The sequence below is a fragment of the Dermacentor silvarum genome, chromosome 6, assembly GCF_013339745.2.
Source record: "Dermacentor silvarum isolate Dsil-2018 chromosome 6, BIME_Dsil_1.4, whole genome shotgun sequence".
Classification (NCBI taxonomy): domain Eukaryota; kingdom Metazoa; phylum Arthropoda; class Arachnida; order Ixodida; family Ixodidae; genus Dermacentor; species Dermacentor silvarum.
Genome location: NC_051159.1, coordinates 137,349,991 through 137,362,271, shown reverse-complemented (window position 1 = coordinate 137,362,271; position 12,281 = coordinate 137,349,991). Strand labels below are relative to the sequence as shown.

Sequence of the window (12,281 nt, the reverse complement as noted above, 5' to 3'; positions counted from 1 at the left end):
CACACCAGGACAGCGGAAGGAAACTAGGCACGCAAGCACTTGGAACGACGACAAAGTGAGGGCGATGCGAGCGTGCACATGGCCGACGCGGCGGGTCGCACAGCGGCAAATCTTTCAGAAACTCTTATTATCTACCTGAGAGTCTACTGATATTGAAAATGGTGCCTATGGATAACTAATCTACTGAAAGTACACATACAAGGGATGAGACGTATAAGCTTTTGCATAGAATGAATCTATTTTGCATGGCATTCGGGAGCTGAGTTTTGCACACGCAGATCTTTTGACGAACACGAAAAATGCATATAATGCACGTCCACATTGGATATATAAATTCGACCCTATAGGAATACCATAGGATTCTACTGGGGTTGAATTCGCAATACGATTCATTAATAAAGTTCCTTTGCCCTTGGCCGGTACCCTTCGGTAATAATATCTCCAACATCACGATTGGCTAGAATATTCTCTTACGAACAATTCTAGCCTAAGAGTTTTTTTATGAATACGAACCCTGCTTTGTAAGGATGAGCCAAAGTCTGCCCGGGTGAGTAGAACGTAACAAAAAGACGTCAGAAGGTAATGCTATACGGTAGGGTCCGCAAAGATTATAAGTGCTACTGGATGTCGCCTTTATCATAAAACCCAAAGGCTAAAAGTAGACATGAAAATACAAGGTTCTTAGCATAAACATGGTCTCCATATCGACTATAGAACAGGAAGTTCGAGCCTTTATCTCCACGGTCTTCCTGACGTCGTCCAGTCGCCGACCGACGCCAGCCTAAGAAACTCGGATGACAGCGAATGCTAAGAGGAAAGCAATGTTACCTGAGCGTGCTGCAGAGCAGCGCCATATCTTTTCCATGCCTTCATTCAAAGGTTTGTGTGTGGACGACGCTCGCGCGTTCGAACAGCAGCATGCTTGGCACTTGCTTGTGAGTTTACGGCAGTCCTTTTTCAACTGGCATATTGTGTACTCGTTTGATTAAAGATACTGCGCTATATTTTCTCGAGTTTTGCGCCACCAGAAGAGGTCATAGTAGCCTTCACAGAAGATGTCATCGCTGCAGACGCTGCATCTAACTATTTCGATCCAGCGCCATCAAAGTATAAGTCACCGGCATATAGGTAGGAGCGAGAGGCTGGTGTATATATAAACGCCTCGGGTGCACATGTCAAGGTGCATTTCTCGGTTCTTTCCGCGCTTTGCGAGTCAGAGTACATTGTTAACAAACAAAATCAATACAATTAAAAAAATTGATCACCCAAAATGAAAACCAAGTGGTCAAGACAAACATGAAAGGTCGCAATGTTGAGTCGTCAAATCATACTTGATTACCATAACGCATGTAAAAAAGTTGCTTCAATTTATTGTAGTTAGATATGAAAGACAATAACATAATTTGCGTGAGCTCCAAATATTTCCTAAACTAGCCTGAAAAAGTGCAAGCGTACACACTCGTTCTGAAGCCTGCAATTAAAAATGGAATAGCTTTGTAGAATGAGCGGCACATACGTTGCGTAAGAGGAATGTAGAAGCTATACCGAAATGTCACCGCTAATATAGCATACTCTAAAACAATGCTTATTTGTAATCATACGGACTTGATCTACCTGACATGTCCATTCCGTAACAAGACCGCGGTTCACAGGAAGATGGGGGTTTGAAATGTTTAACAGCAGTTGCTGCCTTGATGAAGACAAGTCACCATATAGAAACTTTGATTTCAGCCGCATTCCTTGTTCCACTACCGTTAAAGCTTATGGCCTGTCATTTAAGTAGTGTTGATAAAGTTATCTGGTTGATATAGCACACTAAAGTAGAGAAAAGCAAGATACTAAATAGGCCTAATCGCTGATATTGCGGCTTTGGTATCAAAACAATCTCGGAAGCTCTTTAGCAAATGGCAGTCTCACAGGGCGATTGAGAGACGTCAGGTGCAAAAATGATGCCCCAAGTATCTGTGAGAATCAGGACTGAATATTTAATCGTTCAATCGGCAGGACGTGATAAAGCCCTTATGGTAGAAAAACACTTAATTAACGTGCGTAATACTCTGCAGGAGTATTAATAAAGTAACTGATGCACTACACCGTGCAGAGGCATAATTGCGATGAAGCGTTCGTCAACATCCATGTGTACTTAGATTTAGGTGCACCTTAAAGAACCCCAGGTGGTCCAAATTATTCCGAAATCCCCCAGTACGGCATGCTTTATAATCGGATCGTGGTTTTGGACCGTAAAACCCCATATTTTGTTTTAACAAATACTTTATGAAGATTGTGTGGAGCCATGCGGTCAGGACATTACCCGGCTAAAACAAGAATCTTTAGCCACAGGCCAGTGGTTACGCAACGAAGAGGAGGACGATGGTCTTCAATTATGTTAAGCACCAGCTGATGTAATGGTCTAAGAATTGGGCGGCGGTGAAGCCTTCTGCGTTCTTCGACGCAAAGGCCAACGCGCGTACTCTTTTCTTCATAACACACGCCGGTCTTGTCAGACACAGCGTGGTCGAAAAGCTATTAACTCCTTTTCTTCGCGGAGTAGCTGTCACAGCCGCGTTGCGTCATCGACCGCTTTCTGAAAATTTCGTGCGCAGATGGAATATTTGGAATACAATCGCTTGCGTAGTACCTAGAACTGGCTAGAACATTGCCCACACTCCTGGTCGGAGACGTTGTCGCCTTCGTCGATCAATAGGAAAAGCTGTATAGAAATTGTGTTTCACGCTGGAAACTCCTGAATACACTTCGGTAAACTTTGTGTGATGGCAGACAGTCAGCTTTTAGCTTGCGCAAGGAGGAAACCCGGCATTATGGTTCATCTCATGACGTATGAGAAAACGACAAGCAGTTTTAGTTGCCTGTGCGAATTGCCATGGCAGAATTTGTTAAGAACAAAGCGCAGTTAAAAACAGATCTATGCTCAAGCCACCCAGCTGAGTTTTATTCGATAGTTCAGCACTGCTTTCAGAGTAGTTTGCCAATGCAGCAGCGTTAACTTGATAAATTATGATCTTGTAGTAGTGCTTGTACTGCACCTGCTGTTTCTTTACAGATGTCTTCGCGATGCAGGTTCTATCTATGTCAATTTTACAGAAATTATTGCAAATGCAAATGATATTCAGACGGCTCCGACAGAGACCTGTCTTTTCCATCCACAGACATGCAACTTATTTTGCCGTTCTGTTCATTCCAAACACCTTCTATAGAAGCATGCAAGAATGTCACGTGTCTCTTCTACAAGAGTAACTAGAAGGAATGCTGTGATCGATTCCTTCCATTCTTGGTGTGTGCTTTCTTTCTATAAATGCCAATTTCCCGCCCACTAAGCCAAACAGCAAAGTACTTACGGCACATACACCGCTAAGGCGGCAATATTACATAGAAACGTCTGATAGCTTATATCATTATTGTAGCAAGAAAATGAAGAGCTTCTTAGGTGATGCCCACGCCTTTGGTGTTCCTATACGCCGAGGATATGTCAGCATCCTATTGTACTCAGCGATAACTGGTTGCGCGTATAAAATGCATGTTTAGCACATTATCCCGATAAGCCTTTCTAAAGCACTCGAAAGAACGCTTCTTTTTCGCCGTGAAGTAATTAGAAACTGGCACCACATTTGTCTTCACTTTTTTATGCCATTATGGTCCCCGTGATTATACTACTAGAGTCATGAATACTCAAAGTTGAGAGAGGGGGGGGGGGGTGGAAATACACTGTGGGATAAAAGTTGAATCATCAGAGGTAAAATACATCAGACAGGCTAGCCAGGCTAACCGTTTCAATGGGTGGACAACATAGGTCCACCTAACAGCGTGTTTCCTTTTACCGAAACGTCGGCCAGCCTGTCTGAGGCATCTTACCCCTGTTCGTCCAACATTTATCCCACAGTCATAGAGAGCCTTTCACGCCTTACAGTACTTTCCCATAAGTTTCTTGAGCGACGGAAGTTGTAACCATAAATGCGACGTAAAGAAACATTTGTGGTCATTGATTGAAGTAGTCATCTGGGTGAAGGAAGGGAGAAATAACGTTTTCACTATAGACTAAAATTTGTTCTAGAACTCAGTTTAAATGGCTGCTCACTCAGCGCAATGATATGTGTACGAGAATCTTGTTGTTTTTATTTTTAGTAATGCTGCTCTATCGTACTTTAACAATGAAAACAAGAAGCTATGCATCGCCAGGACTTTACGTTTCGGGGAGATTTTCGAAACGCCATGAAAGCCATGGGATTCAGGCGTACCATGGCAAAGGTCCTCTCTCGCACCCGTCAGCGAAAACATTTATCATCGGTACGTTCCCGCTGAGACAATCTCTCCCGTGGGCGGAAAACGACGCCAGACTTTCCGCGCGGTGGTGTGGGGCACTCGGCATCCCCTCTATGCCGGTGTAATGTCGGATGATTTATGTCTTCGTCAGGCATACGACGACAGGTGCCAGCCTAGGCGCGGATACTCCGGCTATGTGCTGTGTACGCCGTTTTGTAACAAGTTGCCGTGTTTGCCGACAGAAGATAACAGATACTCTTCAAACACGCGACGGGTGACTGTGGGAGTGATGTTATTCTAAGTTCAGCGATGCGATGAATAAAGCGTAATGTGTCAGAAGTTGGTGATGCCGCTCGGCCATGTCCTTTCGGTCCTAGAACGGGCGTCCAGCCATGTCACCTCTTCCCACCCCGGAAGTTCAACTATAGAGCAACCTCGGGCGTTACCTCAGCGGCACTTCAAACATTTAAAAAGCAGTGCCACATTTTTTACGTTGTTTTTATTTTCACGGTGACGGCGCTGATGCCTACGAGTAACATTACAGCTTTTCGAAATTCTAGTAACGTCTACTTTCAAATTTTTTTTCTTCAGCAACTACACACATAAAAGGTTAATTTTTGTCTCGTTTTACGTTCCCTTTTTAGACGATGTGTAATGCGTTTCTCTTTGTTTTACTTATCAACAATTATTAGACGTTGCAACAATATCTCGTGTCACACATAGCTTTTCTGTGCCGAGGAGAGCTATGTCATCTTGAAAAAATTTGTCGGCCCTTCCACTCCGTGAAGATGGTTAACCAGCGAATCTGAAACATGCGGCCCCGGTCTTTATGACTGCGTTAATCCCGAGGTTTCATTAAAGCATTTCTCAATTACGAGGTTACACATTATACTATAAGTTCGACTGCGACGGAGAGGACTGACGTCACTGACAGTATGCCCGCAGCCCGCCGTTGTCGCTTCCGTTCGATGTCACCACGCCACGCCGTCGAGTTTGCTCGGCGACGTGGTTAGCAGCATTCGCCCGCCATTGCCGCTTGCGATTTTTCGAAATTACATTGCTTCAAAATTAAATCTCTCCGGTACGTAAGACAATGAGTGGCTCATACCCCCTCAAGTAATGGCTCATACCCTCGCAAACGCGGCCTCCCCATTACGTACAGCAGAAGAGAAGTGAAATTCTACGCTGGAATGATGAGCGGCAACGCAGCCAGCTTTGGAAGCAGATGAAGACGACGAACGCGGGAGCAGTGGCACGAGCGTGCGCCGAGCACGAGCACGAGTGCAACCCGAGTGGTGCTAACGAGCCAGCTCCGGAAGAAGACGACGACGCTCGAGCCAACGCTGATGATGATAGTTTTCTGTACAGAGGCGATTTCGCCTAGCCATATACGATGTCGCCTAGACATATTAAGACAAGTCCACTTGTCGAAACGTTGGCTCCTGCTTTCACCTCGTTCTCGTTTTGCTCATCGTCTTGATTTTCCATCTTCCGCCTTCCTCGTGTTTTCCATAGCTGTTCTGGTCATTTCAAATTGGCATCGATCGCGGCGGATGGAGCTGGGGACCACGGGAACGCTAACCGCGATGTCGAGGAGTTTCCGGCCACGTACCGAGAGGTTCTTGGTCACCGCAGGAAGGAACGTAAGAAATATCCACGACGCCACGGGCGGCTGGACAGGTCCCAGGCAGTCTACCTGAGGCGGTTGCAGACGGGCACTTTCACCAACGCCTACCACCTGCACCGCCTGTGACCCGCGCTGTACCCGTCGCCCAGCTGCCCGTGACGCGAGCACGAACGGGCCGATATGGCCCATATGCTTTGGGTATGCCAACGCCATGAGGAAGAAGGACCAAGAGGAAGGGGGAAGACAACAGCAGGACCCTCTGAAGCGGGGCACCTCGCTGAGAGGTGGCAAGCCGCCCTCCTCAGCGAGGCACCCGAGGACCAGGAGTGGGCCGTCCAGCGGGCCAGGGCCATTGCCGAGGATCTCGGAAGATTTTTCTCCGGCGATGAACCCCTGGCAGCCTAGCCCCGGGCACCAACAGCCATACTCGTTGGACACATAAAGTTTATTTTTATTCTATTCTATTCAGAATTCGTCTTTTACTTTTACAAGGAATTTTGTCAGGTGAAAATCTGTTTCGAGAGGTATTGTAATTGAAAAATTTCCTTTACTATCACCTACTGTGCTTCACTATCTTACTACGGGCTGATACAAGCAAGAAGGAAAAGGGACGCGATTTTGCGATAAAAATGCGATAATTGCTCATCGACAAGGCAACGCGTTAAATCTGTCGCTAAAATGTCATCAGACATACAGAAGGCAGTTCGATGTCTGCGCATGAGCATGTTACCTTCATTGGGCGTGTAACATAACAGCTTGACAAAAAACAAAAGAACGTTTCATTGCGTATTGTGCAGAATATAGTTGTACGCTTTCGCGCATTCCTCTGTTATTTTTACAGCGAAGCTTTATATGGCTAGGGAAAATCCGTCGTCCGCTAACAACCCGCCCGTTCGTCGTCCGCGAACAACCCGCGAACTGGCTATTTGGCGCCCCTCGACGCAACCGCGCGAACGCGCTCGTGCCACAGCTCCCGCGTTTGTGTTCGTCATCTTCTTTCCCAGCTGGCTCCATTGCCGCTCATAATTCCAGCGTAGAATTTCACTTCTCTTCTGTCGTCGTAATGGGGAGGCCACGTTTACGGTGGTATGAGTCATTGCCTACGGGGGTATGATCTATTCATTGTCTGACGTGACGGACAGATTTAATTTTGAAGCAATTTCATTTTGAAGAATCGTAAGCGGCAATGCGACAATGACGAACTGCGGGCATACCGTCAGAGACGTTGTTTTCTCGTCGGAGCCGAACGTGTGTGTAACCTCATTAAGAAGCACAAAGACGAAACCAATAATTGAGAAACACTTTAATGTACCATCGGCATTAACCCAGTGATAAACACCGGGGCCTCACGTTTCGGCTTCGCTTGTTAACCATCTGTACAGAGTGCTTGGGCGGTGATTTTGCCTGAACGTGACCTACGAATGTGCGAATATGGCCAAAGGCTCCTTACCTAAACTTTCGTAGACGCCCATATCTCTCGCCGCAGTAGGGGGCTCCCCACGATTACAACTAAAAAAATTCTCCCCTTTCATTCCCCCCCACCTTTTTAAAATAGTTCTTGTTCGTGTTCTATATTAGCGCTTGCCTTTTACACAGTGCCCCCGGGCGATCCGGTTATAATGGACGAAGACGGACGCAAGCTGGAAGGTCTCGTGGGGCGCTTCAGTGAAGGACAAAACCTCAGGCTCCTGTGTGAGGTGGAGGGAGGTAAGTGAAAACGACCCCTGAAAAAAAAAAAAAAAAAGCTGGAGAAAATTTAATCTTCTCTTTCACTTGTCAATGTTTCTGACGTTTTCTTTTTTTTTTACTCTCTCTCTTATATTTTTTTTTCTTGACAGCTTCCCATGACTCTGTTCTCCTCTCACTGCACCTTTTTGGTGGTATCTTATCGACCCGGAATAATTTGTTCCTTTATCTTACCATTGAAAACTATGCTTGTTTCTATTCCCCTGAGGCACACAGTCATTCAAAGAATGGCGTACATTGTGCTCGGACGAAGCCATCAATCTTGTCGCCATCTTTTCTGTGTTCCTCTTCCATTTTTTTAATATTTTTCTAACAATCATGCCAAGTTTCTAAGATGATCGCTCTCTCCTGTAGACAACGTTCCGGCGTCAACCCCTTTGTTATTGTCCGGTGCTTAATTCAAAACCCGTTCGAAGAACCAAGCGTCTTACTTGCTCTTTTTCTCTCTTTCATGTGTTGTTCAAGTTGTAGATGAACACGTGATGTTGTAGCAAACACCTCAATATTTGACTGCTGAGTGAGCATTTGTTTTCTCCATAATTTTCGCATCATACCTTCGCTATACGATGCATTATTCTAAATGTAAGCAGCGGCAGCGGCTGTTTTACAGTTACACCCATTTCTGGCCAAAGCAACACATGTTCTGGCCAACACACCACATAGGCAGTAGACAGTACACTCTCAACTGCAGCTTCAGAACTATGAGGAAATAGAAATATACGTTACAATGAAGCCACCAACACTCCGAGGTCCTTCAATTTGTCAGTAGTACGACTTCAACACAAAATATGTATGTCGAGATTGTGTACTCTACACACGAAGCGAGTAAATTTGAGAAGAGTGTTGGCGCGTGATAAAAAAGCAGATGAAGTTAATTTCCCTTCATGGCACACACACACACACACACACAGCGAGAGAGAGATATAGAGACTGACTGAGACTGACTGACTGACTGACTGACTGACTGACTGACTGACTGACTAGACTGACTGACAAGATAGATAGATAGATAGATAGATAGATAGATAGATAGATAGATAGATAGATAGATAGATAGATAGATAGATAGATAGATAGATAGATAGATAGATAGATAGATATATAGATAGATAGATAGATAGATAGATAGATAGATAGATAGATAGATAGATAGATAGATAGATAGATAGATAGATAGATAGATAGATAGATAGATCTCATACAGGAATAAATAAAAGCGCATGTTGTAGTTTATTCACAATAACGAAATTTGTCACTGTACTTATCTCAGGCAAGCCTCGTCCTGTTGTCACCTGGTGGCGCGATAAGCGACTGGTCGACTCCAACTTCAGCTTCGTGGGGGACGGCAGCGTGGCTCGCAACTGGCTTGAGGTCGGCGAGCTCAAGCGCTCGGACTTCCTCAGCGTGCTCACCTGCCAGGCAGCCAACAATAACGTCACTGTGGCAGTGTCACGATCCATAACCTTGGACATGAACTGTGAGTAGCGCACATCACGCTGCTTACCTCTTCAATAGCTGACCTACTTTACAATCTCCTAATTCTTATTCACTTGTGTTAATGTGATAAGAGGTGGTACAGTGCCTGGTTCACAAAGCGACACATCCGGCGCATGTTGACAGTGCGCACTTAACACCACAAAAAGGAAGGCAGGTTATACGCATGCTCAAGACGAGTTGATGGCTTACATGTGCAGGTATGTTCGACGTACAAACAAGGTTCGAATGATATCAACAGCCTACAAAAGGCAATAAGCTGAGGAATGATTGAAAAAAAAACCATTTCAATAAATAAATGAAAGGCACCCTCCGTGATTCTTACCGTGAGGAGATACGATTGCGGAAAACTCATCTATAATACAGGAAATAGAGGTAAAAGTACTCCAGGCTCTAACCGACACCGATATCTGCATGATATGTCGAAAACCGAAAAACAAAGAAGAATATTTATAAATATTATAAATAATAAGAAAAATAAATGTTTTTTTTACTATACTTAAAGTTGTTAGTGGCATTCTTCTTTAAAATGTACTAATGCAGGCAACGGGACAAACATCCAGCGATGTTAACGATCATCTGTAACAATAAATCTCATAGCACTACGCCTAAACAAAGGGCGCAACGAGGTGCAGCTCGCACTGCGAGCTTTGTTATAAACCAAGAAAGCTGCGCGTTATAGAATTCTTCCCACGCAACGTAATTCTTCATTAACTCTAACTTCATTTATATGAGTCCGGGACTGAGTATATCGGGTATTGAAAATCATCTAATTACACTTGCTTTCACATATGCGACCTCTTTACGGAGTGCGCTAACTATGTTTGTCCTAGAAATGTGGGCACGGCGTACTCAGAAACATGCAACGCGATCATTAACTTTCTCGATCATATCGCTTTGCAACAGCTTACTTCCCATTTCGAGCGCTCAATGCGCGCACTTTCACGCTGAATTGCAGCGGCCTCATTTATATATAGAACGGTTTATGATGCTAAGCACCGAGTTTTCCCGATGGGCCGGCCGCTCGCCCTTTTGCCATGCTCCTCTCTGCCCAAACCTTTCGGTATAGCGATGCTACCGAATCGAAGGGAAGGGGGAAAAATGCGGCGAACCGCTTCGTCATAATGCGAATTGCTGCGCGCGCAAACCACCAGTTTTCAATTAACGACCAAGTGCGCGTTGCGACCGCCAGTGTATAGCTCTTCTCTCTCATTGTTTCGCGATAATGCGCGGTATGGCTGTGCAGAGCATGCAGTTTATTCGCTACCCCTAATCCTCTTTTCGTCTAGCGCCATTCCCTTCGTCCCTGTTTAGCTCTCCCTTTGGGGGAAGCGGGCAGCACAGCGGTGCATGCTCGTTTTTTTTTGCCAGACTTTGAACGCTTCGGCAATCGAGACGCAGTGCAGAGGTTAAGAAGAAAGAGAAGGAGGCCTTATGGTTTCTGCCCTTTGCGTGGATTCTCTCTTCCTCTCCCCCTTTGAACGACCTCCTTTCTCTTGCCCCCTGCGCCACCGGAGTCGAGGCAGCACAGCACGAACGAAGCGCGTTCGCTGAGTGGGAATTCAGCGTAATGATCTACTTTTTCGAGAAATGCTTTGGGACTGGAAATGAGCTTGCAGCTTGGGCCCTCCCGTCAGTTTTACGTGATGACTGCGTTCGTTTGCTGCACTCATTAAATTAATTGCTGCCTTTAACGAGCCAGGCTCGCTGTGCTCCTGAGACCCTTCACCTTTCCCGTTTGCGTTCATATACGAGTTTGCGCCTCTTGGTTCCGAATGCCCAGCTAAACTGGTGTTTTCTTTTTTTTTTTCTAGTGACAAGTACGTTATGGTTAGGTCAGGTGTCTCGCGTCTGACTGGGATGTTCTGAAATAACTCGCTTATGTTATTATTTTTTTACAAAGTCTACTTCAAAGAATTTCAGGGTGTCACTTTGCTTTTGATGCTACAGTTCCACAGGACCGCGAAAATGATGAGGCCCTTATTAGTCTCCGGTCTTCGAAAACGAATTAATGATAAAAGCGCAGTGGGTGGTATTTAATATCTTGATGTCGGAGAAAGGAAAACGACCTCATTGCGCATAGCAAAACTACGACTGCAAATAAGTTCTAAGCATGGCGCGGCCAACTTAATGAGACGCGTGCATGCCTTTTTTAGCTTTGTCCCTTGTCGTCTAGACAGGGATGATGGCTGCTTGAAACACCGGAGGCGCAGGCATTAGCGGATATTGCTGTTCTATGTTTTTTTTTCTGAACGTAAATGGAGACAGCCTTCCTTTTTTTGTAGAATCACTACCGGTTAATGCTTTCACTTTCTGCTTCATGTTACAAAATTTCTACATGGGTTGTGGAAAATGAACAGCCCTCATGCGTGGATACTCCATCCCCACTTGGGCTTCATCCAGCAAAGAAATTTCCTTGAAAACCCGGAAAGAAGTTTAAATATCATTCTTCTAGAAAAAAAGTCGGCTCGCATAAAAAATGTTGTGCCCCCATTCGATGAAGCCACGGTTCATTTATGTCGACTTCTGTGTGTGCGCGCGCGTCTGTGTGCGTGCTTGCGTGCGTGAATAAAAATCCTCTCCGATAACTGGGATAAAAAGATACGTCCCGCGAAATGTGGCCTTTGGCGTCTTTATGCAAACCGGGACGCATTCCAGCAGTTTTCGCGTATATCTCGCCAAGTCGTCCCACTTCAGCCTCACAGGCGAGTGCAGACAAGCTAACCTATTTGACACTGGCGACAATTAGCAGTACTTGTGCTAGCTAAGGTATAGTTTAAGTGAGGCCTGAACAGTGCTTGATTAATTTGAGTGAAAAGCAGTAAATATGACACTGCGAGTCGTTCTTACACATGGATCATTCCTAAAATGTATACCAAAGGCATTCGCAATTTCATCAATCAACTATCCGCACGACTGTGCAAATACCTCGATATCAAAAAACCCAGCGCCCACCATTCCCGCTACGTGACACACAGCCTTGTCTAATCTAGGAATCACTTCACGTACTTGATGAGGTACATTTCGCAGCCATATATTTTACTTCACATTGACTTGACCTTCGACTTCCCCATTGACTTCGGAGGCCGCCGCGCCATCATTATCACCAGTGTCGAAACTCGAAGGATGATGGAAA

The 12,281-nt window shown here is 45.2% G+C and overlaps 1 protein-coding gene across 1 annotated transcript in view; it reads left to right on the top strand.

Annotated features, from left to right (window-relative positions):
- Nucleotides 1-12,281, top strand: part of LOC119456083 (hemicentin-1) — a 131,925-nt gene that overhangs the window by 87,084 nt on the left and 32,560 nt on the right. The window contains exons 3-4 of the mRNA XM_037717686.2: nt 7,502-7,612; nt 8,922-9,128. Of these exons, the coding sequence (XP_037573614.1) occupies nt 7,502-7,612; nt 8,922-9,128 (318 nt within the window). The remainder of the gene's footprint in view (nt 1-7,501; nt 7,613-8,921; nt 9,129-12,281) is intronic.